Source organism: Neophocaena asiaeorientalis, unplaced genomic scaffold (genome assembly GCF_003031525.2).
Source record: "Neophocaena asiaeorientalis asiaeorientalis breed wild unplaced genomic scaffold, Neophocaena_asiaeorientalis_V1.1 scaffold82, whole genome shotgun sequence".
In the NCBI taxonomy this organism is placed as follows: domain Eukaryota; kingdom Metazoa; phylum Chordata; class Mammalia; order Artiodactyla; family Phocoenidae; genus Neophocaena; species Neophocaena asiaeorientalis.
Genome location: NW_020173068.1, coordinates 8,269,685 through 8,296,798, shown reverse-complemented (window position 1 = coordinate 8,296,798; position 27,114 = coordinate 8,269,685). Strand labels below are relative to the sequence as shown.

The window sequence follows — 27,114 nt, the reverse complement described above, 5'->3', positions numbered from 1 at the left end:
CTGGGACCTCTCAGTGCCCCTGGAGACCCCTGGTTCCCCTTACTGTCACCCCACTTCCCTCCTCCAGAAAGTCTACAGTGGTCACCTAATCCATGGCTCAGTTTTGTATTGATAGATGATGAAATGGAGTTTCAGAGAGAGGAAGGGGTTCACCCAGGATCATAAACTCAGTGTTGACGGGGTCCCAGCTGAGTTCACAGCCCCTCCCATCAGCTTGTGATGGGCGGGCCCAGATCTGCAAGCCTGACCACCTGACTCCTGAGCCCCCACCTCACCACTCCAGGAGGGGTCTCTGAGCATCCCCTTCCCAGGCCCCTTTTGTAGGAGGGGGTCTTTGGGGAAGGACTTGTTTTGTGGCCCTCACCCCCGCCTTCCCTACTCTTTCCTCCTTGCCTGGAAAGATCCTCCATCAGTCCTTCTCAAATACTGGCTCCCTGCTCTTGGCACCAAGCGTCTGAAATATCAGCCTCTGCCTTCTTGCCTCATTTGCATTTCAAAAGGTCTCTTTAGGACTTGATTCGGCTCTGAGATGAACTTAAGAGCCTGTCTGGGGTTCATCTCCCTGGCTCTGTGGTTCCAAGCTTAGCTGCACAGTGGAATCACCTTGGAAGCTATTTAAAAATACTGATGCCTGGGACCTACCCAGACCAATGATGTGAGACTCTCTGGGGTTGGGACCTTGGGCATCTTTTTTTTTCTTTTTAAGTTTCCCTAGGTAATTCTGACGTGCACCCAGGTTGAGAACCACTGTACTGGCTCCACTCTGTCCCTTGTCCAAGAAGGCACATTTGCTCCTTCCAGGTCTTTGGAGCTAGAACAAGAGCTCTGTCAAGAACTGGTCCCAGGGACTTCCCTGGCGGTCCAGTGGTTAAGACTTCACCTTCCAATGCAGGAGGTGCAGGTTCGATCCCTGGTCCGGGAGCTGAGATCCCACATGCCTCATGGCCAAAAAACAAAACATAAAACAGAAGCAATATTGTAACAAATTCAATAAAGATATAAAAAAAAAAAAAGAACTGGTTCCAGGTCAGCTCTGGTTTTGCTGTGGGACCTCTCTCTAGCCTTCAGTAAACTGGGGGCTTGGATTAATTAGATCAGTGGTTCTCACCTTCAGCGACTGGGTGTGAGACGTGGGGGACCAGGAGCCCATGTATTTGGACTACCTGGGAGCATGCTTGAAAATTACCTGCCTGACTTGAAAAGTCAAATGTAACCCAAGGGTGATTTTATATGCCACTAACATGAATCACCCCTCTCTTGGGAAGAAGTGTTCAGTGGACTCACGCATCTAACCGAGTGACTTTTTTAAACGTTGAGAAAGTTCAGAAATGATTTTTATAACAATTCCTCAAATTCCCCTCCACTGGGCTTGTGCCATTTTGCGTTCTTGCCAGTGAAATATGAGTGATCCTGTTTCTCCATAGTTTCATCAATAGAATGTGTTGTCAGGTGTTTGGATTTTTGCCAATCTGATAGGTGAGAAATTGTTGTCCCCTGCATTGGCAGGCAGACTCTCAACCACTGCGCCACCAGGGAAGCCCCTCAGTATAGTTTTAATTCACATTTCTCTACCATGATTAGGGTTGAGCATCTTCCTATGGTTGGAGCCATCTATCTTTCTTTGCATGTGAACCGGTTTTCATATCTCTAGCCCGTTTTTCTATAGGTTTGTTGGATTTTTTCCTCTATTTTGTGAATCTCTTTACATATTGAAGATATTAACCCTTTGTCAGAGTAATACATTGCAAATATTTTTTCCCAGTTAATTATTTCTATTTTTACTTTTCTTCGGGTATTCTTTTCCCCATGTAGAATTTGCTTATCTAGTCAAATGTATCGATTTCTTCCCCTATTGCTTCTGTAGTTTTGAAGCATGATGATTATTATAGGCTTATTTTGCTTTAATCTGCATGAAAACCTACCATTTAAATTGTAAAAGACGATCAGTTCCTCATCATTTCTAAGCGTCTTGTATAGTTACGATCTGTTTTACCACATTCCTTTTGTTTATTAGTATCCATGCCGAATTAAAGTCCTCACTAGAATGTCAGTTCCACGAGCTCAGGATTCCCCCCGAGATGGAGATTTGCATACAAGAGGCTTCTGGAAACGTCCCCTTGGAATAACACCATCAGGGATCGAGGCAGAGGGAGAAGCTGAGTTGCAGAGCATTCACACCAATGGCCTCAGCTGATCCCATGGGGAGCTCTGGAGCTGAAGTGGGAAGGGGGCATGGACCAGTCACTGGATGTGGGTTCCCCGCCCCCCCCAGCACCCCCACCCAGGGAGGGCACATGACCTTGGATGAGGTGGTTGCCCTCAGCCAATGGCCATCGCTGGGGGAGGGACTCAACTTTGAGGTCTTAGCCAGGGGAATGCGTGCCCCAGTCCTAAAGGCATAACACTCCAGCATCCCCCTCAAGTACCCTGTCTGTCATGGTCCCTGCTGTATTCTTCATGCCTAACTATGCCTGGCACGTGATAGGTGCTCAGGGAGTCTTTGGTGAATGAATGAAAGACAAACAAGAACAGAAACCCAGATTTCTGGGTCTTGGGCTCAACCCAACTGGATCACAATTTCGGGGTGGGAGAGAGGGGAGGAACCCTGGGCGGGTGGGTTCAGAATCGTCTCAAGTGCTTCTGTCCTGTTCCCCATTTGCAACCCATTGGGTGGTCTTGAGACTTCTCTGGCTCAGCAGTTGATGTTGGTCAAGGCTGGACATGGCTGGGCTGCGCTGGCCAGGGAGGGCAGGGGCCCTCAGCGGAACCCTAGGCACTGTGACTGCTCTTTGGATGTGCATCACCCTGTGAGCTTTCAGTTCAGTTTTTTTTAATCTCGCTCCAGCATTCCTTGAAGAAAAGAGGAACCCGCTCCCTTGGGAAGACGGACAAGAAACCTTCCATGCAGGTACCTCCCGTCAGCCTCCACAGCCTCTGTGCAGCCCCCAGCAGTAGCTTTCAGTCTGAAGGCCCCAGGCCTAACTCCATGTGGCTCGGGGAGTCCCCAGAGGTGCCCACCCTGCCCCAGTTTCTACTCCATCCTCCCCTTGTTCACTTTCTTAGCTTCGCTGTGTACTTTACTTCCCCAAACTACACCCTGAGCCCATGGTTCTCACATGCTCTGCTAGAGAAAGTGCTATATGTAGCACAGGTCAGGCATAGAATATAGTTAGTTTCTAGTGGTCCTGGATGGTCAGGTGTCAGGCACTTTTTATATATTGTCTCATTTAATTTTCTTCATGGTCTGTGAGGGAGGGAATGTTATTGCCCCATTTTACAGATGAGAAAACTGCAGTAGTAATGGTAGTAGTAGTAGCAGCAGCACTGACCCTGGCAGAATGTTGCCTACTCCAGGAAGCCCTCCTGGACTCCCCAGGCTACATGCGGTGCCCCATCTGTGCTGCAATATGTATGTCCCCCTCTCTGCTTCCCCTCTGGACCCACAGCTCCTTGAAGGTCAGGGCTGTGTCCCCAGCACGTAGTTAGTGCTCCCTGAAATGCTGTGGCTGAGCCTCCCAACACTAACCTTGCTGGGTTGTGCCTGTCCCTGTTCCCCCTCGGGCCACAGGAGGACAGCGCCGACCTGAAGTGCCAGCTGCACTTTGCAAAGGAGGAGTCGGCCCTCATGTGCAAGAAGCTCACCAAGCTGGCCAAGGAGAATGACAGCATGAAGGAGGAGCTGCTCAAGTACCGCTCGCTCTACGGGGACCTGGATGGCGCCCTGTCGGCCGAGGAGCTGGCGGACGCACCCCACTCGCGGGAGACCGAGCTCAAGGTTCATCTGAAGCTGGTGGAGGAGGAAGCCAACCTGCTGAGCCGCCGCATCGTGGAGCTGGAGGTGGAAAACCGCGGCCTGCGGGCCGAGATGGACGACATGAAGGATCACGGCGGCGGCTGCGGGGGCCCCGAGGCCCGCCTGGCTTTCTCCGCTCTGGGCGGCAATGGCGGCGAGTGTGGGGAGAGCTTGGCGGAGCTGCGGCGACACCTGCAGTTCGTGGAGGAGGAGGCTGAGCTGCTCCGGCGCTCCTCAGCCGAGCTGGAGGACCAGAACAAAATGCTGCTGAGCGAGCTGGCCAAGTACCGCTCGGAGCACGAGCTGGACGTGACGCTGTCGGAGGACAGCTGCTCCGTGCTCAGCGAGCCCTCGCAGGAGGAGCTGGCAGCCGCCAAGCTGCAGATCGGCGAGCTCAGCGGCAAGGTCAAGAAGCTGCAGTACGAGAACCGGGTGCTCCTTTCCAACCTCCAGCGCTGTGACCTCGCCTCCTGCCAGAGCACGCGGCCGATGCTGGAGACGGACGCCGAGGCCGGGGACTCGGCCCAGTGTGTGCCCGCGGCCCTCGGCGAGGCCCACGGACCCCACACCGCCCGGCTCTGCAGGGCCCGGGAGGCCGAGGCGCTGCCGGGGCTGAGGGAGCAGGCCGTCCTGGTCAGCAAGGCCATCGACGTCCTGGTGGCCGATGCCAACGGCTTCACGGCCGGCCTCCGCCCGTATCTGGACAACGAGTGTGCCGACTTTCGGCTGCACGAGGCCCCCGGCAACAACAGCGAGGGCCCCAGGGACACCAAGCTGATCCACGCCCTCCTGGTGCGGCTGAGCTTGCTCCAGCAGGAGCTCCACGCCTTCACGCGGAAGGCGGACTCTGTCCTCGGGGGCCCCAACAAGGAGCAGCCAGAGCCCTTCTCGACGCTGCCCGCCTTGGGCTCCCAGGGACCCTCCAAGGAGATTCTTCTGGCCAAAGACCTTGGCTCAGACTTCCAGGTAAGATGTCCCAGTCACAGGCCCTATTACTTTTTTTATATATGTATGTATGGCTTTTTTTTTACTGAACCATACATACAGAGAGGCACGCAAAGCACAAGTACACAGCTTAATGAATTCTCCCAAAGTGAGCACACCTGTGTAAGCGTCACCCAGGACAAGAACTAGAATGTGACCAGCACCCCAGAAGGCCCTCCTCAGGTCCCCTTTTAGCCACTATCCCCACTCCCAAGGGTAACCCCTCTCGATTCAGTTTTGCCTGTCTTTGAACTTTGCATAAATTGAATCACACAGAACACAGTCACCTGTGCCTGACTTTTCACTCATCATTATGTTTGTTGTCTCAGGTGGCAATAATTCGTGTGTTCTCGTGACTGAATATGATCTCATGGGGTGAATATACCACAGTTCTCTTAGTCATTTACTGTTGATAAAGGGATTCATTCCAAAGCCCTATCTTTTTGCCAGGTCGCCCTTTCTTCTCCTCATGTTTCTTTTGCAACGCTGTATTTTAAAACGAGCATTATTTAAAAAAAAAAAAAGCTTTGGTCAGATCCTGTACAAAGGCCAGAAACTTGGCTTTCTAAAGGTAATGAACTTCCAGCCTTGATATCTATAAACTACTACTTAGAAAAATTAAAATAGCAAAAGCACTTGTCCCCCCAAAAAGCATCACTGCAAGAGTAATCCATAAACATGCGAAGAGTTTCAGAAGTGCCTCTGGTAAAAAGATGAAGCCTCCTCCTCCCTGCTTCTTACTCCTTCAAGGTTTTGCTGTTAACACTGGTTTTGGAGCACTGCTGTCATAGGCACATGTGGGCTGCTTAAAATTAAATTAATAAAAGGTACGATACATATAATTGACAGTTCACTTCTTCAGTTCAGCCACATTTCAAGGGCTCGGTAGCTGCGTGTGTCAAGTGGTGCAGACCTAGAACATTTCATCATCACAGCATGCCCTTCTAACTCTTTCTCTCCATGTACTCTCATATATTTGTTTTTGCCTCAAATTGTTTTATGTTCTACCTCCTGCTACCACACAACTTGTTTTTCTTGTGTAATGTATCTATTTGTTCATTTATTTACGATGCTGTATTTATGGTTCATATGCTTTTTGTTCTTAGTGCTGGAGGTGCCATGGTAAGCAAATAAACAGTTATGATTCCTGCCCCCCAGCCTGTATCATCTAGTGGGGAAAGAGATGTTCATCAGAATATCATGCCATTGAATGGGAAATCACAAACTGAGATGAGGGCTCGCTAGGAAAGGTGCTGGCTTCTGTGAACGAGAAGCTTGACCTAGACCTTGGGTCAGGGAGGACCTCTGATCTGAGCTGAGATCAGAAGGATGGATCACCAGGGGAAGAGTGTTCTAAGCAGAGGGAACAGCCTGTGCAAAGGCATCATGGCCAGAAGGAGCAGGATGTGTCCAAGGACTAAGGGAAAGAGTGCGGCTGGACCTCAGTGTCGGGAGGTTTGATCTTCATCCTGAGAGCAATAGGGGAGGGGCGTCTTCCCATGTCTGTACAGGGAGGTTTTTGGTTTTTTTTTTTTGTGGTACATGGGCCTCTCACTATTGTGGCCTCTCCCGTTGTGGAGCACAGGCTCCGGACGCGCAGACCCAGCGGCCTTGGCTTATGGGCCCAGCCGCTCCACGGCATGTGGGATCCTTCCGGACCGGGGCACAAACCCGTGTCCCCTGCATCGGCAGGCGGACTCTCAACCACTGCGCCACCAGGGAAGCCCTCGATCTTGCTTTTCTTAAGCAAGCAGACTGCCCTATGTTGGGTCTCCCTCTTGGTTCTCCTTGGGGTAGGAATGAGCTGGGGCCGCATGTGTGGGAGGACAGTTGAAGCTGGCTCAGAAGGTTTGTGCACAAGACAGGCATTCACAGAATCAGTGTTTTCACTCACCACTAGCCATTCAGCCTTTCAACAGACATTCATGGGGCAGTCACAGTGTGCCAACCAGGGCTGGGGCTGCGACTCGGAGGTAAATCCACCTGGGCCCCTGCCCTCAGGTGTGCGGTCAGAGGCCTCTTTCAGAGCCAGAGGCCTGGGTGGGTGCAGTTTCTAGAGCCCCCGTGTCCCCTCCCCATGCTCACCTTTAGTCTCTTCTGCCTGTGCCTCTAGGTGCAGCCACCTGACCTCAGGGACCTGCCGGAATGGGAGCCCAGGATACGAGAGGCCTTCCGCAGCGGCGACTTGGACTCCAAGCCCGACCCCAGCCGGAGCTTCAGGCCTTACCGAGCGGAAGACGGTGATTCCTATGCCTCTGAGGTGGGCATAGGCCTGAGCAGGCGGTGGGGAGGGTGGGAGGAGAATGGCTGAGGCCGCTCAGGATCTTAGCTGGTGATGATACGGGTTTTGAGTATTTCCCTTGGTTCCAAGCTTCCTGACAGCAAGGGCTGAGAGGGAAACAAGGAAGTGTGGGCCATTCTCAGGGCCTGATGAAAGGAAGTTTATAAACTTATCCGAGGAAATTGATCTTGTTCTCCTATACTACTGAATTCCACAGGGAAGTTAATAATTTACGTCATTTAATGGAAACAGTAGTGTGTTCAGCAGGAAGGCAACAATCTCTACAGTCAGGCTGACTGGGTACAAATTGTGGATCTATGTATACTAGTTGTAAAATTGTAAAAGTGTCACTTTACTTCTCTGATCCTCAGTTTTCTCACCTTTAAAATAAAGGTAATGTGTCATAGGGTTGTTGAAAGGATTACATACATGAAAAGCCTTAGCTTAAGGCCTGGTCCGTGTTGGGTGAAGAGGACGAGGACACATCACTGGGCCTCAGGAGACCTGCAGGCTGTGTGGCCTCAGGCATGTTCCCACTCTCTGGCTGCAGATCCTCACCTGTAATATGGGAGGATTAGAGTGGGTGGTGGCTGTAGAATTTCCAGGATTCCCTGGTCCTTGAGGAATTCTGGATGGTTCTGAGCCCCTCCCAAGCCTACTGAGCCTCTCCCCAGCACTTCATAATGAACCTGAGACAGGAAAAGGCTCCTATGGACTGGATGGGGCTTCCCTGAGACTCCTGAACCATGGAGAGTCTCATGTGTGCCCCAACCTGAGCGTCCTTTTCTTCTCAGCATCCCTAGGAAGGCAACTTTTGGTCCCAGGGAGGCCAGTCTGCAACTGTGAAGGGGGAGAAGCTCCCTTGAAGCTGATGGATCAAACTCTTGAAGTGGTCTGAGTGTCCTAGCAGCCATGGCAAAAGAGGAGGGGAGGGGGCAGGAATCATGAGATACTTTTTTTTTTTGCGGTACGCGGGCCTCTCACTGCTGTGGCCCCTCCCGCCGCGGAGCACAGGCTCCGGACGCGCAGGCCCAGCAGCCACGGCCCACGGGCCCAGACGCTCCGCAGCACGTGGGATCCTCCCGGACCGGGGCACGAACCCGCGTCCCCTGCATCAGCAGGCGGACTCCCAACCACCGCGCCACCAGGGAAGCCCTACTTAGTTCTTATTTTTTGAGAAAAAGAGATAGGCCAGCTCACCTGCAGAGAAAATAATTTCCTACCTGCCCTCAATTATTGTTTCCTTCAGCCACTCTTTACTGAGAAGTCACAATTTGCCAGGCACCGCGTTGGGCACTGAGTTTAAGGAAAACACCAGAGATAGGTAGTATTGAGGCCTTTAAGGATTTTTAATAAGAAACAGGCATACACAGGACTTCCCTGGTGGTCCAGTGGTTGAGAATCTGCCTGCCAATGCAGGGGACGCGGGTTCGATCTCTGGTCGGGGAACTAAGATCCCACATGCCTCGGGACAGCTAAGCCTGCATGCTGCAACTACTGAGCCCTCACGCCACAGCTAGAGAGCCCACGTGCTGCAAGTACTGAGCCCACGCGCTCTGGAGCTCACGCGCCACAACTAGAGAGAAGCCCGTGCACCACAACAAAAGATTCTGTGTGCCGCAACTAAGACCCGATGCAGCCAAATAAATATTAAAAACAAAAAAAACAGGCATGCAGGATATACCTCAAGCCAGAGTGCCTTCCATTGCCAAACTTTTACATTATTGGCCAGATAACGAGTGTTTGGTTTTTTCACAGAGGGACGTCTTGTCATACCTGGAAACCTTTTATGTAGGTGTTGGAGCTGACATTTCCCTTTTCTGTTTTCCTGCTTAACATGACAGCATAAAAATTTCCCTTTATTAGTAGAAATACTTTTAGAAATCTTAAGTGAAGTATAACATACATGCAGTAAAGCACTCATATTGTAAGTGTACAGCTCAAATAATTTTCATAAACTGAACGCTGCTGTGTAAGCAAATCAATGAACAGAGCATGACCTGGCCCTGGAAGCTTCCCTTCTACTCCCCATCTAGTCACCATCCTGACTTCTAACAAAATAGAGTTTTTTTGCTTGTTTAGCTACAAAGCCTTATAAACCCAATCCCCCCGCCCCTCCCCGCACCAAAGGTAGAGTTTTATTGTCCTTTTTGTAAGGTTTTATTATATAGTCATTATAAACAACAAATAACTATAATAAAGTCCCTAAGCAGCATTGCATAAGGATATGAAGAAGAAAGTCAAGATCACAAGATTATCACATAATTAACCACTGTGAACATTTAGTTTGTGTGTGGCCATGTCCTTCATATTTTTCTATTGAGTATATATATTTTTAACTTTTTACTGAAGTATAACATAAAAATATACATACAGTAAAGGGCACTATCCTTTTTTTTTTTAATTTAATTTAATTTTTGGTCATGCCACGTGGCTTGCAGAATCTTAGTTCCCCCGACCAGGGATCGAACCCTCACCCTTGGCAGTGAAAGTGTGGAGTCCTAACCACTGGACCACCAGAGAATTCCCAAGGGCACTATCCTTAAGTGTGCAGTTATATGGATTTTAACATAAGTATAGACCCATTAAACACATATGGTTGATCCCCAACTTATCTTAGTTGTTTGTAAATTACTGCAATTATAAATGAGACGAACATCTTTGTGAATTAAACTGAGTTTTCATAGTATTTATTTTCTACAAATTTCTGCAAGAAATTATCAAGCTAAAATTATAACAATAGCTAGGTTTGATGTGCACTGTTTCATTTCATCGTCATGACAACCCATGGAGGCAGGGACAGCTGCCGTGCCTGGTTTATACTGGAAGGACAGCTTGGGCCTGACTTACTGCAAAGGGCTCTCGTCCTTTGACTACAGCTTCTCTCCTCCTCCTTCTCTCTCCCTCCTCCTTATCTGTGTCCCTCATCTCGACCCTAGATCAAGGAGCTGCAGCTCGTGTTGGCCGAAGCACATGACAGCCTCCGGGGCCTGCAAGAGCAGCTCTCCCAGGAGCGGCAGCTGCGGAAGGAGGAGGCCGAAAACTTCAACCAGAAAATGGTGCAGGTGGGTGGTGCCCAGTGCTCTCCTGCACCTACTGCAGCCTGTCTTCCCTGAACCAAACCTTAGCGGTCCATGGGTCTTCAGAGGCAGGAATGTCAGGGGAAACCTGTGTCTTCTCGCCCCATGCTGCACTGGTGCTTATGCATTAGCTGTGCTGGGCTGGAATCCTGGGCTTGTCGTTGACTGTCTGTGTGACCTCAGGCCCATTCTGTCTCCTCTCTGTGCTTCAGTTTCCCATCTATGAAATATTGCCCCGTCAGAGTTGAAAATCTGTATTAGAAAGGCCGTAGGCCTGGCTGGTAATCAAGATGGTAGCTCTGCTAGTAGAAAGCACTTATTAAGCCCTTACTCTATGTCAGGGCACTTGCCACACATCATGTCCTTTAATCCTCATGTTTTCCCCTGTGAAGTGTGTCCCCATTTTACAGGTGGGGAAACTGATGCCCAGAGTGCTGAAGTGCTTTTCCCAGGGTTGCACTTGCAGGGCAAGGTGGGGCTGGGATTCTTTTTTTGTTTGTTTTTAATATTTTTTTATTATTTATTTTATTTCTTTGGCTGCGCCGGGTCTTAGTTGCAACACGCAAGATCTTCATTGCGGCATGCAGGATCTTTAGTTGTGGCACGCAAACTCTTAGTTGTGGCATGCGTGCGGGGTCTAGTTCCCTGACCAGGGATCGAACCTGGGGCCCCCTGCATTGGGAGCGTGGAGTCTTACCCACTGGACCACCAGGGAAGTCCTTGGGGCTGGGATTCTAATCCAGGTTATTGGCTCCCTCTGAGCCATTACCCCGTGTTGCTTACTAGGGTATTAATGCTGTCAGCCTTCCTCACCCCGAGAATGCCCTTTGCTCTGCATGTGGGTCACCCCTCCCTGCCATCACTGCTCACCCTCCCAGGTGCCTCGATGAATGTGAGAGTTCATGTTGGTTCCTGGTATGGGCTCATTAGATGATGTCATGGTTTTTATAATCAGATAGAGCCGGATCCCAGCTCTTTCGCTGATTGCTACTGTGATTGCTGCTGTTTTTATGAGTCTCTCTCCCCTGGAGTAGCTGAGGGAACTGTTTATTTCAACACAGTGAACTGCTAGTGGTGGAATCCCTGTCGGGGGTCACCACCGGGCACCACCTGAAATTTCCTCTCGGCCCTCGTGTGAGGCCTGGAGTGGGGTGAGTTAGGGTCCCCTAGACAGCTGGGGTAGCTCACCCTCTTGTCCCCCTTGCAGCTGAAGGAGGACCAGCAGAGGGCACTCCTGCGGCGGGAGTTTGAGCTGCAGAGTCTGAGCCTGCAGCGGAGGCTGGAGCAGAAATTCTGGAGCCAGGAGAAGAACATGTTGGTTCAGGAGTCCCAGCAGTTCAAGCACAACTTCCTCCTGCTCTTCATGAAGCTCAGGTGGTTCCTCAAGCGCTGGCGGCAGGGCAAGGTTTTGCCCAGCGAGGGAGATGACTTCCTTGAGGTATGGTTCCCCTGGGACTGGGACTGGGGTGGGGTGGGGTAGAGGAGAGAGGACAGGAGGGACATAGCCCTGGGGCTCAGACACGAAGCATCAGCTTGCAGCTTCCATCCTTGCATTCATTCATTCATTCATTCATTCAGCATCGGTTTGCTGAGAACCAGCTCTTTACTGAGTGCTGTGGCAGATGCCGGGGAGACCGTGGTGAAGACGACAGACTCTGTCCCGGCCTTGCCAGGGGGCCAGTAGGTCTTTCACACTTCTCTGGTATTTGTTGGTTTCCCTTTTTAACAAACCTGAGTCTTGAGCTGGCAATAGGATATAGATGCATTTAATGATCTGGTTGCGTTGTTTTTGCATTATACGCAAATATGGTACATATTAATGTTCTTTACTCTTTTAAGGTACAATTTATATACAGTTAGGTGCACACATCTTAAGTGTACAGCTGATGCAGTTTTGTAGTATACACCCTGCAGATACGTAGTATAGCATCACCCAGATCACAGTGAGCACATTTCCAGTGCTCCAGAAGGCTCCCGGGTGCCACAGGGGATACGCCCACCCCAGCAGTCAGCACTCTTCTGACTTCTTACACCATGCATTAATCTTGCCTATTCTAGAACTTCATACAAGTGCGTGTAGTCTTTTGTGTCTGGCTTTTGCTTAATATAATTCTTTGAGATTCATCCACATTTTACCTATAAAAGTAGTTGATTCTTTATTGCTGTTTATTTTTCACTTATGAATATATTTTATTTTTAATGTTACCTTTGACCATGATAATGGACTCTGGCTTTCCATTTTTAGTAATATCAACTTCCTTTTTTAGATATGTTTATTTTAACTAGAAAGAGTACGTTGACTTAAAAGCATTACTGATAGTACAGGTAGTATTGGGTGTGGCAGGAAACATGACGAGTGGAGCTTTGGGAATGTGTGAAGCTTGGGAAGGACTCACGCGGCCCATTTGTCCCTCAGCCTGTGCAGGACCCTTTGTCCTCAAATCCCCTTCCTCCTGTCACGATCAGCACGCTGACATTGCTAGGAGAAGGGGGCATGTAAGGACGTCATACCTCAGTCACACCCACCGGGGTTGGCACTGCTCACCTTGGCCTTGGCCTTGGCCTTTTAGGTACAGGTACCTCTGCCCTAGCCCAGGCTTGGCCCTTCTCCGGTTCAAGCTACTCATTCCAGAGCCAATGGGGACCAGTGGCAGTCCCCATGTACCCCTGTCAGGGGTCCCCCAGAGTAGCCTGGGGGATGGTGGTTAGACCTGAATCTGTAGCAGGAGTTTCCTCCCCCACCCCCAGTGGGGCTCATAGGCCACCCGCCTCCTCCCCAAGGGCCTCTAGAGAGAGTTGCTGACCATCTTTAGATGAACACACTCCCTGCTGCCCTCTCCCAGGAATGTCTGACATGGAGGCACCCCTATGAGAAGCACCTGGAAAGCCCAGCATGGCTGCCCCTCGAGCATCACTCTTAGTGACACCTGGGGACTCCTGTTTGAAACCACTGTCTGCTTTAGGACTGTCCCTCCTGTTTGGAAGTCCCACACAAGCCTCTGGATGAAGCCCAGTTTGTTTTCTTTTAATAAATTTTTTTTAATTTATTTTTTTTATATTATAGTAAAATATATTGTACATAACATAAATTTTACCATTTTAAACATTTTTAAGTTTAGAGTTCACTGGCATTAAGTACATTCACATTGCTGTGTAACCATCACCACTGTCCATCTCCAGAACTCTTCATCTTGTAGAACTGAAACTCTTACCCATTCACTCCTTATTCCCCCCTCCGCCTGCCCTGGCAACCACTATTCTGCTCTCTGCTTGTATGAGTTTGACTTCATTAGATTCCACATATAAGTGGGATCTTGTAGTATTTCTCTTTCTGTCTCTGGCTTATTTTGCTTAGCATAATGTCTTCCAGGTTCATCCATGTCCATGTTGTCGCAAATGGCAGGATTTCCTTCTTTTTTAAGACTGAATAATATTTCCTTGTATGTATCTGTCACTTTTTCTTTACCCGTTCATTCATAGACACACACTTAGGTCGTTTCCATATCTTGGCTGCTGTGAATAATGCCACAGTGAACATAGAGAGATCCAGATTTCATTTTCTTTGGATATATACCCGCAAGTGGGAATGCTAGATCGTATGGGAGATCTATTTTTAATTTGGGGGGAAAATTCTATACTGTCTTCCATAGCTGAAGCCCACTTTTGGCTGCTAGGAAAGATGTTTCCCCTCCACCAAAAAAAATGAATTGGCTTCAGGCCACATAGCCTGATTTTAAATCAGGTTGTCTCAGGCAAACTCTCCATATTTGGTGAAAATCTTTCCAGCCATTTCAATGTACTGGGATAACAGAGAGAAACAGAAACTTACTTTAGGAAAAAAATAAGGTGTAACCATAGAAAATAAAATAATATACATGCCTATAATAAATAGAAATATACATACTTACTGAGATAGACATGATAAGAAACATAACCACCCACATTGTAAAAAATACATATATACATAGATATAATGATATAAAGCCCATGTGTATAAAATACATATAAACAAGTACATAATAAAATACAGATAACCATATAAATAACAAACTTGATGTACATTCATACTTTTAAAGAATATGTGTGTCCACACATGTGGAATTAAAACTATATATATGAGGGCTTCCCTGGTGGCGCAGTGGTTGAGAGTCCGCCTGCTGATGCAGGGGACATGGGTTCGCGCCCCGGTTCGGGAAGATCCCACAGGCTATGGAGCGGCTGGGCCCGTGAGCCATGGCCGCTGAGCCTGCCCGTCTGGAGCCTGTGCTCCACAACGAGAGAGGCCACAAGAGTGAGAGGCCTGTGTACTGCAAAAACAAACAAGCAAACAAAAAAAACTATATATATGAATGATAACCCTCATATATTGAGTATTTATAGTGTCCTGGGCACTGTGTTAAATGCTCTATTTGGATAATTGCATTTCACTTTTACACATACCCTATGATGTGGAAACAATTATTATCCCCATTCTACTGCAGATAAAGATCTTTGATTCCTTGTCCTCAATTCTGAAATCCAGAAGCTCTGAGAACTGTGTTTTGTTGGGTCTAACTCAGTTGGAAAAAATTGACCTGACATTCATTTGGCAGCAAAACCTTTATTTACCCCATTTCCTGTTAGTACTCACAAGTTTGAAGGGGAAATATTGGTGTCCACGAGCATAGGGTATCTCACCAGATGGGGCTGTTTTACAATATACAGTGTAGGTAACATATTATCTTTCTAAATCCCGATTACTTCTGAATTCCAAGCACACCCAGCCCAAAGAATTTCAGAGAAAGAATTGTGCACCTGTGTATACAGATAATCAAAAGTCAGTATGGGGCTTCCCTGGTGGCGCAGTGGTTGAGAGTCCGCCTGCCGATGCAAGGGACACCGGCTCGTGCCCCGGTCCGGGAAGATCCCACATGCCGCGGAGCGGCTGGACCCGTGAGCCGTGGCCGCTGAGCCTGCGCGTCTGGAGCGCAACGGGAGAGGCCACAGCAGTGAGAGGCCCGCGTACCGCAAAAAAAAAAAAAAAAAGTCAGTATGTTTAGATACTGGTGACCAGGGAGGGAACTGGGTATTTATTCATACAGGCCCTGCTCCACCCCACATATTTCCAGGCTCAGTGCCTGACCTGAACCCCAGAAACCCTCTTCATTTGATTTCACCACACTCTCTTGGTTTTCCTTCCACCTCACTGGTTGCTCCTTCTCCGTCTCCTTGGCTGGACCCTCCTTTTCTCCCTGAACTGACCCCTTAACGTCAACAGTTCCCGAGGGCTCAGCCCTCAGGCCACGTCTCTCCTTGACCTTCACCTGCCTCCTTGGGGAGCTTGTTCAGGCACTTGGCTTACATGGCCTTTCTTGCACATTGCGAGTCTATCTAGAATCTACAGAATCTGACCCAGCTGCACTGCCTACCCCCTCACCACCCCCATCTGAGCCATCATCACTTCTTGCCTGGATTATCACTGTAGCCTCCTAACTGGTCTCCCTGCCTCTGCCCTTGCACCCTTCCACCGAGCATCTTCTATTCAAAGCAGGGAGGTACCAAGCCGCGTGTACTCCACGTGGATGGTGCCCCCTGGTGTTGTACAGTATGGAGCTCTGTTGCTACCCTATAAAGTATCTCAACACAGCAGCTAGAGTGATCTCGTAAAACTGAAAGTCAGGCCAGTGTCACTCCTCAGCACAATCCTCCCCTGGCTCCCATGTCACCCAGAGTGGAAGCCGAAGTCCCTACAAAGCCTGTTCAACCAGCCTTGGTCCCCGTACCTCTCACTTCCTCCCTGGCTCTCTTGCTCTTCCTCAAATAGATGTGTTCCCATCTCAGGGCCTTTGCATTTGCTGTGACCTTAACCTGGAATTCTCAACCTGCACGTATTCATGTGGCTTATTTTTTTTACCTCCTTTTGCCCAAATATCACCTTCTCTCTGAGGCCTTCCTTGACCATCCAGTGCAGTACATCCTAGCTCCTTTCCCAGCTCTCTTTTTCTCCATAGCACTTATTATTATGGAACATTCCATATATTTAATGATGTTTCATGTATCAATATTTCACATATTTGTTTGTTTTCCTGCTACTGGAATGGAAGCTCAAGGGGACCAGGGCTTCTGTCTGTCTTGCTCACTGATGTATTCCCAGCTCTGAACACAGGGCCTGGTGCGTGGTAGGTGTTCAATAAATATTTGTCAAATGAATGAATGAATGAATGAAATGAATAGTGAGTGAGCACCCCACTTCTTCTGCTTCACTCCCGTCATAAACTAGACCCTGGTCTCCTGGGCTGGCTCTCGACTCCTGCCCAGAATCCATCAGCAGCAAACCCCTCCGCTCCCAGGAAGGGTCCCTTCTGCCCACCCAAGCCTCTGGTTGCCCTTATCTATAATTATGAGGGTGCCTTGTGGCCCTTTATTCCAACCACAGTGCCTACCTTGACAGCATAGCTATTTCGAAGTAGCTCTCAGGGATGCCTCATGGTCCTTGGGGCAGAAGAGATGGTGTGGGGGGTAGAAGGGTCTGACTCTCCAGCTGTGCTCTTTGACCTGGATGGTGCCCAGGGCTCAAAGTTAAAATCTGGGAAATCAGTGCCCAGCTGGGGTACTTTTGGTCCATAAACCCCTTTTCTTTATTCCTGCCTGGCTGTGCAACCCACTTTCTATCTGGGCCACTAGCCTGTATCCCCTCCCCCTGAGGGTCAGACCCCCAGGCATGATGCCCTCCTACCCGCTATTGAGTGTGGTTTTTAAAAAACAGGTAAATAGCATGAAGGAGCTGTACCTGCTAATGGAGGAAGAAGAATTAAACGCCCAGCATTCTGATAACAAGACCTGCACGGGGGACAGCTGGACCCAAAACACGGTGCGTTCTCAGCCCATTTCCAGTCCTGTCCTGTCCATTTGTTCCTTTGTCTGTTTAGTGATCACACCTTGCTGCTTTCTGACCCCAGTCCTACACCAGGCACCGGAGCGGCAGAGGGTTATTGCTTGGTCACTGGCCCCAGATGCTCAGTGCTATGGGGTATGTAAGTCACCCCAGGGCAGTGACAGTGGGTCAGATGATAGACTGTGGAGTCTCAGGTGAGAGAGCAGTTAATTCTGTTTGGAGTATAGAGGATGGTATTACAGAGAAGGGGTCATAGGTGGTGGGTTTTGAAGGATGAATAGGAGCTTGCCTAATAGAGAATAGGGAAAAGGCCATTCGGTACCAAGAGAACTGTATATACAGAGATGTGGCAAGGTATTCTGAGTCTGGCTGCAGCTTGGGATGTGCATAGTGGGGGTAAGGACATCAGGCTTGAGTGAGTCGTATGAAGAAGGGCCTTGTGGCCTAGGATCAGGAACCATCAAATCAAGCCACGGGGTAGTATAGAGCAGTAGGGTCAGGCTCCCAGGGGCACCCACAGTAAGCTGGGTTACAGGTGGCAAACAGGTCATGGGCCCAGGAGAGAAGACTGGGTCCAAGTCATGCAGTCAGGGAGCTTCCGTGGTTCAGACTCCCCATCTGGCCTACAGTGGGTCAGAGAAGGCAGATCTTGGGCAAGGAGAAAGACGGAGGCCTAGATGCTACAGAGCCTCAGAGAAGCCAGGGCCCAGCTCAGATTTAGGTTGAATAATTGCTGTAACTACAGAATTTTGTGTTTTTGTGAGACTGGGTCATGTGTCAGTCTAAGAGGTGGCCTGGGCTGGGCTTTTATGCCTGTTTTACGGGGAGATGACCCGAAGAGGTCGTGGGACTTGGCTGAGGCCTGGTAGAGTCCCAGGCTGAACTCTGGATGAGTTCCCAGCCCAGCCTCTCCTCCTTGCCGCTCCGAAAGCTCCTGACCCAGGCCTTGCCCCCATCTGCAGCCCAATGAGTACATCAAGACACTGGCCGACATGAAGGTGACACTGAAGGAGCTATGCTGGCTGCTTCGGGATGAACGCCGTGGTCTGACTGAGCTTCAGCAACAGTTTGCCAAGGCCAAGGCCACCTGGGAGACAGAGCGGGCAGAGCTCAAGAGCCATACTGCCCTGGTGAGTCTCCCACCTGTCAGAGACATCCCCCTTCTTGTTCCCCTCTCTGCGAAGGCCTCAGCTATCAGACTGGGGAGGAGGATGCCCAAGCCATGCTCCTAGAAGCATAGGAACCCCTTCACTTACCTTGTGGCCCAGAGAGGGCAAGACACTTGCCTAGAGTCACACAGCTAGGGTACCAGAAACAGTGGGAACTGAAGGTCCCTGGGCTAGGGAAGGCAGGTGAGGGACTGGCAGAGGAGCCATGGGGACATCACAGGCGCCTCCACCGCACCATGAGCTCACAGGTGAGGCCGGAACTCTTAAATGCCTGTCTGCACCTGGTGACATCCTTCATCCTCACACCCAGACTTCTGCTGCCTGCTGTCCTCATAAGGATCCCCTTAAGCCCCTGCTACCTGACTCTGTTTTGCTCCCTCCACCCAAACTGGGGGGCTCCCCTCCCTACAAATGAGCCTTAACCAGGAGTCCTGGATATTTGGTCTTTGCTGTGTGCCTGGAGGCAAGGTGCTGCCCCCTACTCTGGCCTGAGAAGTGAGGGGATGGGCTTCCTCCCGCTCAGAAAGAATGCTCTCACCACCCCAACCCCTACCCCACGCCAGAACTCTGCGGGGCCCAGCTTCCTCCCCGCTGCCCCTGCTGCAGTCTGCCCTCCCAGGCATCACGGGCCCCTCAGAGGTGGGTACCCTGATTATCTTTGTTGGGCAAGTGACAAAACAGGCACAGAGGAGTTAAGCTTCTTTCCCAAGGTCACCCAGCTAGTCAGTGGCAGACCTGACCCTCACTCCCCAAACCTCTGCCCTCCTGGCTCCTCATGACCGTGATCCCACCTTCTTCCCAGTTCTCAGACTTCTGGCTTCCTGGTGCCACCGTTCTCTCCTCCCAACCCTCCCTGCTGATCTCACAGCTCCCGCTCCACCTACACCTTCCACAGTGTCCCCTGCTCCCACTGGCCCCCCAACCCCGGGCGTTCCAGGTGTCCCTCCCGCCATGGGAATCTGACCACAGCTTGGGGGGGTGGGGTACATTGATTCTATAGATTGCACGTTTCCCTCCTGCACCCCAAGATTTGGGCCAAGACAGCCATCACGCTCAGGTGATTCCTGCCCACATTCTTTATGTGACTGTGCATGTCCCACACTAACCGTAAACCCTGGTAAACACGGGTAAGTGTTGATGAAATATCGTGAGAAGCAATAACTAGGAGCCTCTGCCATTCTGTAGCTATGTGACCAGGGACAAACCTCTGTGAACCTCTGCCTCCTCTGTAAAGTATTGACAATGGTGGTGGTTATCTTGCTGAGTTTTCTCGAGGGCACAGATAATGCCTGAAAAGCCCTTAGCACGGAGCTTGGTGTGTAGAAGCTGTGCTACACAAGCCTTGACTGTGAGAAAAGTTTAGTTCTAACTGAGGAGGTCAATGGAGGTTCCTGGGTGAGGGGTCCTCTGAGAAGAGCACCCTCCCCCTGCCCCCTGCTGGTGCCTGGGGAGGGACGAGGGAGGGCAGAGAGGAGGGTCCTCCTACTGCCAGCCACCCAGGTTGCTCTTCTTTCCGCAGATGGAGCTGAAGGCCGGGAAGGGGGCTGGAGATCGGATAGGGCCCGACTGGAAGGCAGCCCTGCAGAGGGAACGGGAGGAACAGCAGCACCTCCTGGCTGAGTCCTACAGTGCAGTCATGGAGCTGACACGGCAGCTGCAGATCAGTGAGCACAACTGGGGCCAGGAGAAGCTGCAGCTGGTGGAGCGGCTTCAGGGTGAGAAGCAGCAGGTGGAGCAGCAGGTAAAGGAGCTGCAGAATCGCCTGAGCCAGGTGAGGTCTGTCCCAGCCCAAGATGGCTTAAGCCACAAGGGGGAAGTTGCTATAGGCACAGACCAGGGGGAAGACTCCTTCAGGTAGAGATGGATCTGTATACTCAGAGACTGCAGTAGGGACCAGGTCTTCCTCTCTGCCAGTCTCACAGGCTTGCTTTCCTCTGTGTTTTATTCTGAAGCAAGCCATTCTCAAATATGGCCTCTGTTAGTCATATCCTCACAGCTTAGCAGTTTCAATGGAAAGAGAGTTTTCCTTTTCCACAAGGCTCTGATGTGCCAGGTATTAGTCATGTGTCCACACCTAGAACCTGCCAAAACCTCGGAACCAAGAGGTTTCCCATGAAAATTAGAGTCCTCTGACCAAAAGGGGGAAATAGGAAAAACAATCATTGACCATTACAACCCCACTACAGTTAACATGCACCTATCTTATCAAGCTGCTATGCTCCACTGTGACTTTTTCCTTTGTTTATTTTTTATTGCAATTGTATAAGTCAGGATTTCATCTTTATATAAGACTCAAATATTACAAAAGCATACTCCAACCCACTCCCTCCCTTTCTTGCTGTTTAAATTTATATTCAGGGCTTCCCTGGTGGCACAGTGGTTGAGAATCTGCCTGCTAATGCAGGGGACACGGGTTCGAGCCCTGGTCTGGGAAGATCCCACATGCCGCGGAGCAACTAGGCCCGTCAGCCACAACTGCTGAGCTTGCGTGTCTGGAGCCTGTGCTCCGCAACAAGAGAGACCGTGATAGTGAGAGGCCTGCGCACCGCGATGAAGAGTGGTCCCCGCTTGCCACAACTAGAGAAAGCCCTCACACAGAAATGAAGACCCAACACAGCCAAAAATAAATAAATAAATAAATAAAATAAATAAAAGCCAAGCATTTGAAGCCCTTTAAAAAAAAAAAAGGGGGGGGCTTCCCTGGTGGAGAAGTGGTTGAGAGTCTGCCTGCCGATGCAGGGGACACGGGTTCGTGCCCCGGTCTGGGAAGATCCCACATGCCGTGAGCGGCTAGGCCCATGAGCCATGGCCACTGAACCCGCGTGTCCGGAGACTGTGCTCCACAACGGGAGAGGCCACAACAGCGAGAGGCCCGTGTACCGCAAAAAAAAAAATTTACATTCAGAGATTTTTTTAAATCATTAATTGAATCCTAATATACATATTATTTGCACTTTGCCTCTCTCACAGAGAGCTGTTCATGACAGAATGCAGAGGCCACGCTCATTCAGTCTAATTGCTGCTTAGCATACCTAGGTGGAGAGACCACTTTGACGTCACTCAGCTGCTGATGTCGCTGTTGCAGGCGTTGTAGCGTGAATTAACATGGTAATAACAACTATTACCGTGCTTGATATAATGACACTTATAAAGATGCCTGTAAGTGGTTGGTTTCGTGATCATTTGTCAAACCCACTCCGTTGGTTCAGAGCTGCTGCCCACTGGGAAGGTGGCTCTGAGTCCATGATCTGCGTCATCTGGGCTGCAGAGTGGAGCCTGGGGAATGGCCCTGCACAGAATAGGGCCCTGCTCACCATCTTTGCCTGCACATGACTGTCTTCTTTACTCTTGCCCAGCTGCAGAAGGCTGCTGACCCTTGGGTCCTGAAGCACTCGGATCTGGAGAAGCAGGACAACAGCTGGAAAGAGGTGAGTGGGGTGGCAGGCGGCCCATGTGCTGTGCTCCTGGCTACACTGGAAAGTCTCTCACTTTTGGGGAACGTGACAAGGACGATGCTAATCCTGTCCCACAGGTCACACACCCTCACCCCCTTGGGCTCCTCAATCCTGAGGTCTCTACTTCATGGTTCCAGCCTTGAGACCTGTAAAGAGCCCCCTGTTAGCTCCATCCTTCCATGCCTGGGACAAAGGCTAGGTGTTTCTCTGTGTTTCAGTTGTGGCTTTCTCAAAAGCAGAGCCTCCAAAGAGCTGTGTGATCCTGGGCAAGTCACTCTCCCTCTCTGGGCCCCAGTTGCCTCACTGGTAAAATGAGAATCACGTTCTCTGCCTTAGCCCAGCCCTGGTTGTGGAGATCAATCAGCGAAGTTTGCTTCTAAGCCTCAGGTGCACTGTCCATATAGCCACACACTGAGTAACCAAAGGGTGAACATATGGGCCCTTGCTCATGATAGCCTGAGGAAGCAATAAAAGCCAATTCTGGGGAACTGAAGCAGGAGAGGATTTCATTAGGGGCTCAAAAGGGCTGGTGATGCAGGGTCAGAAAACTGGTGCAGGTCTCTGAACCAGGGTGGGGCAAACCCCAAGCAGGACCTCAGGTCACTGCTTTCACCTTCAGCTGAGCAGCGACTACTGGGTGCTTTGTTGCTGCCGCTACATTCAGAATACGTTCTAAATAGAGTCTCTTTCCTTGGGTTCCCTCTTGGACCGCTGATTGGCCATGCCTGCATCACACACCTATGTGTGTGTGGAGAGGGGGTAGGTGCACTGTAGCCAGAAGCTGACCAATGGGCATTCTAGGTCAGTGCTGACATCACTCCTGCTCTACAAGAGGAGACTTATGCGTGGGGCTCGGGGCCAGCTCCCACCCAGACCCCCTGTTACCTTCCCTCTGTGTGCTAGTGGCCAGACTGACCCTTTCCTGTCTCTCTTCTATGGCAGACACACAGTGAGAAGATCCACAACAAGGAGGCTGTTTCTGAAGCTGAGCTTGGGGGAACCGGCTTAAAGAGGTGCTAGCAGCCCCTCCCCATGCTCCACCCTGCAGCCCCTCCCCCTGCTCTGCCCCCCAGCCCCACCCTGCAGGCTGCCCTGCCCCTTTGCCTCTCTTCTCTTCCTCTGCCCTGCGCACCCACCACGGCACCTCAGCTGAATTGGGAAAACACTGGGATATGGTTTCTAAAGATTTTTTTTTTTTTTGATGTGGACCATTTTTTTAGTCTTTATTGAATTTGTTACAATACTGCTTCTGTTTTACGTTTTGGTTTTTTGGCCCGGAGGCATGGGGGATCTTAGCTCCTCCACCAGGGATTGAACCCACACCCCCTGCATTGGAAGGTGAAGTCTTAACCACTGGACCGCCAGGGAAGTCCCCTGGGATATGGCTTTTATGGAACCCAAGCCACTTAGGAGCTGGGAAAGTTTGGGTGATGGCAATTGTAGCCTGTGCTTTTTTTGATTCTGAGCGTGGAAAACTGGGGCCCCAGAATATCCTAGCTGGGGAAGAAACTGTTTAGCTCCTCTTGGGGTTCTTCCTGTCTCTGGAGTTGGGAGAGTCCAGCTGGACATCTATTCCTGGGACTAGTGAGCAGCATCCTCTGGGCCCAGCCCTGTGCTATAGCCAGGAAAACCCCTAGGGCCATCAGGACCGTGTCTCCACCATTAGGAAACCATTATGAAAAGATTCAGGGTAACAGAACCTCCCAGGGGCCGTGCGAGTAGCGTGAAGCCAGGTGGGCCCCAGGATAGGAGGGTGGCTCTGGAGTCGTAGTGTGGGATTTGAATTCCAGCACTGTCATTTCTAGCTCTGTGCCCTTGGGCTGTACTTCCCATTTCTGCCTACTGGGATAACAGGAACTGCCCCCTGGAGTTGTCGGAGGACTGAATGGTCTGACGTGTGCACTGTTGTCACGTAGGCCTGGCACTTACATCATCAGGCAGTGCACGTGCCAGGTCTGGGCTGGAGATTAAATGTGTCCTAGCTTGGGTTCCCTCAAAAGTAAACGTTGAGGCAAGGATTTAAGTGCAAATGGTATATTTGGGAGGGGATTCCAGGAAAAGCCTGGAAGTGAGACAGGGTAGGGAAGGCACCATAAAGGAGGTGTTATCAACCAGGATACACGTGGGCAACTGGATCAGCTTCACAGCATCTCTGGGAGCCAGAGCTGAACCTTAGTTCTCCCACCCGGGGGACAGGGAGGCTGGTACCAAGCCACCAAACCCCACTCATTGTTTATTGAGGGCTGTGTCTAGGGCCATAAACTATGTGAATGTCTAGCTTCCTGTGGGTGGAGGCCAAGTGTGCTCCTGCAGACAGAAAAAAGCCCTCCAGTGGAGAATGGCAGGTGCTCAGAGATGCAGTGCTGCGTGTGTAGGTGTGAGTGTGGAGGGGATGAGGGGCAGGGCACCTACAGCGTCTTCCACAAGAGGTGAGCAGGACCGTCATGGTCTGTCTCCCCACTGCCCCACCGCCCCCTGCCCGCGAAGTGCACGGACCAGGGAGGAAGACCAGAGTACGTGCTCCACATGAGGCATCTTCCACTAACTCTGCCCTTTCTCCTCTGTGCTTCCCAGGACCAAATCTGTTTCCTCCATGTCAGAGTTTGAAAGTCTGCTGGACTGTTCCCCCTACCTCGCAGGGGAAGCCGCCCTGGGCAAGAAGCTGCCCAACAGCCCTGCCTTTGCTTTTGTGGGCCCCCAGCCAGTGGACCCGGAGAAGGCTGCGCCGGAACAGCCAGGGCTCTCTCCACGTGACTGCAACCGCCTGGGTGCCCTGGGCTGCCAGGAGCCGGCAGGGAGGCAGATGCAGCGCAGCTACACGGCTCCCGACAAGACGGGCATCCGCGTCTACTACAGCCCCCCAGTGGCCCGGCGCCTGGGCGTCCCTGTGGTCCATGACAGGGAGGGCAAGATCATCATCGAGCCGGGCTTCCTCTTCACCACAGCCAAGCCCAAAGAGTCTGCCGAGGAGGACGGGCTGGCGGAAAGCTCCTACAGCCGCTGGCTCTGCAACTTCTCCCGGCAGCGCCTGGATGGGGGCTCCGGGAGTGGCCCCTCGGCGGCCGGGCCCGGCTTCCCAGCAGCCCTGCACGACTTTGAGATGTCAGGCAACATGAGCGACGACATGAAGGAGATCACCAACTGTGTGCGCCAGGCCATGCGCTCGGGCTCGCTGGAGCGGAAGGTGAAGAGCACGTCCAGCCAGACGGTGGGCCTGGCCAGTGTGGGCACGCAGACCATCCGCACGGTCAGCGTGGGCCTGCAGACCGACCCGCCCCGCAGCAGCCTGCACGGCAAGAGCTGGTCGCCCCGCAGCTCCTCGCTGGTGTCCGTGCGCAGCAAGCAGATCTCCTCCTCCCTGGACAAGGTGCACTCGCGCATCGAGCGGCCGTGCTGCTCGCCTAAGTATGGCTCGCCCAAGCTCCAGAGGCGGTCCGTGTCCAAGCTGGACGGGGCCAAGGACCGCAGCCTGTGGAACCTGCACCAGGGCAAGCAGAACGGCTCGGCCTGGGCCCGCTCCACCACCACGCGGGACAGCCCCGTGCTGAGGAACATCAACGATGGGCTGTCCAGCCTATTCAGCGTGGTGGAACACTCGGGGAGCACCGAGTCCGTCTGGAAACTGGGCGTGTCCGAGGCCCGGGCCAAGCCCGAGCCTCCCAAATATGGCATCGTGCAGGAGTTCTTCCGCAACGTGTGTGGCCGGGCGCCAAGCCCCACATCCGTACCCGGGGAGGAGGGCGCCAAGAAGCTGGAGCCCATCTCCCCCGCCAGCTACCACCAGCCGGAGGGCATGGCCAGGATCCTGAACAAGAAGGCAGCCAAGTCAGGCGGCAGCGAGGAGGCCAGACTTTCCATGCTCCCCCAGATGGGGAAGGATGGGGTCCCTCGGGATGGAGATGGAGCCACGGTCCTTCCCAATGAGGTAGGTGGGTGGGGTCTGCCCTTTTTCTTGGGAGGTGAGATTGGCTTGTAAGGTCCCATTCTTGGTTTTCAAACTCAGGCATGTGGTTTGTGTATTTCAAAAGGTCCTTGTGCTGCTCTGGGATGGGGGTTGGAAGGCCCCAGACCTGGAACAGCAGACCTAATGGACACACAGTCTGAATACAAGAGACTGGTGAGCATGGTGGCATACCCACCTGCTTTGCCACCACACCCCAGAGGTTGCCAGCATCCCCTCCAGGGAAGAGGCATTGCCGCTCACTGCCCTCCTGCTACCCAGTGGTGTGTGGGAGCCAGCTGTTTTGGTTCATGAGAGCCAATCGTGTACATCTCTGTGTTTAGTGATGTCACCTTAGTACCTTGAGATCGGCCACCAGGGGAGGATTTACTCCTTGAAAATTAGAAATGCTGCATGGGAGGATTTACTCTGTGAAAATTGGAAATGCTGCAAATCAGGGCTTCTCCTCTTACTCCTGGAAAACTAGTCATTAAACATGTACCAGCACACCACTGCCCTCACCAAGACTCTATCCCTAAGTGCTTCCATTTTCTCTGGGACTGTTTTGCTGCTCACCCCACTCCTGATACCAGTTTCAGATTTAGTTAGGGATCATGTGCATGTTAGTAAAACAACGCATGTAAGTTAGCTTTGCAGAAAGGGAAATTGCAGAGGATCTCATGGAACCCAAGGGCAGGGACCCAAAGGCCCCAGTGGCTGCTCTGTCTCCCTCTCCTCTCTCTTGAGCTTCATTTTCTCTGATGTCCTCTTCCTCCCTCTGTCTCTGTTATATTTGAATATGGTCCAGGTGGGCTCTGCCTACTCTGCTTTTATAACATCTTCCAGTTCTAGCACCTAAGGGAGACTGGCTCAAATCCCTCTGTCCCCATTCCATATTTCAGGAAGAAACTGACTAGTGTAACTTGAGTCCAGTGTAACCCCTTGGTCCAGTCAGCTGTGGTCAGGGGTGGTATCATGGTCTGCAGTGCACGGAGTGAAGGAGGGTTGTAGGTGGGGGCACAGAGAGGTGGCATGGGCTGGGATTGACCCACGTGATTTGTACGTATTGTATGTTTAGCTGGTTTCTAGTTTTTCCCTATTATACGTAATGCTGTGGTGAACATCTTGACACAAAAGCATTTTTCCGTATTGCAGATTATTTCCTTACATTTGAGTTGCAGAAATGGGATTCCAGAATAAAAGACTGTAAATTGTTAAACGTATTTGATAAGTGTTGCTAAATTGTCTTTCCAAAGACTTTGTTTAATTTCTAGAACCCCCAGGAGTGTATGGTGAGTGGCTTACCTCCCTATACTCTCTGGCTGCATTTAAAAAAAAAAAAAAACCTTTTAAATATTCATTCCTCTTTTTTTAACTTAAGAAAACCCTTTTTGAGGTTAATATACATACTGAGCATATTGTAAGAATATGGCTTATTGAATTCTCACAAACTGAACACACCCATTGTATTAGAGTTCTCCAGAGAAACAAAACCAATAGGCTTTGTGGTTGTGTGTGTGTGTGTGTGTGTGTGTGTG

General features: G+C 51.0%; 1 protein-coding gene across 3 annotated transcripts in view; it reads left to right on the top strand.

The window, feature by feature from the left end:
• The window catches only part of MTCL2 (microtubule crosslinking factor 2), a 67,960-nt gene that overhangs the window by 35,479 nt on the left and 5,367 nt on the right, over nucleotides 1-27,114 (top strand). The window contains exons 4-14 of one of the 3 annotated variants that reach the window (XM_024742882.1): nucleotides 2,846-2,908; nucleotides 3,569-4,759; nucleotides 6,891-7,037; nucleotides 9,998-10,123; nucleotides 11,346-11,576; nucleotides 16,884-16,988; nucleotides 17,975-18,142; nucleotides 19,701-19,952; nucleotides 21,538-21,609; nucleotides 22,579-22,649; nucleotides 24,211-25,561. In XM_024742882.1, the coding sequence (XP_024598650.1) occupies nucleotides 2,846-2,908; nucleotides 3,569-4,759; nucleotides 6,891-7,037; nucleotides 9,998-10,123; nucleotides 11,346-11,576; nucleotides 16,884-16,988; nucleotides 17,975-18,142; nucleotides 19,701-19,952; nucleotides 21,538-21,609; nucleotides 22,579-22,649; nucleotides 24,211-25,561 (3,777 nt within the window). Of the gene's footprint in view, nucleotides 1-2,824; nucleotides 2,909-3,568; nucleotides 4,760-6,890; nucleotides 7,038-9,997; nucleotides 10,124-11,345; nucleotides 11,577-16,883; nucleotides 16,989-17,974; nucleotides 18,143-19,700; nucleotides 19,953-21,537; nucleotides 21,610-22,578; nucleotides 22,650-24,210; nucleotides 25,562-27,114 lie in introns of all 3 variants that reach the window. The other 2 variants (XM_024742881.1, XM_024742880.1) reach the window with 2 other exon arrangements.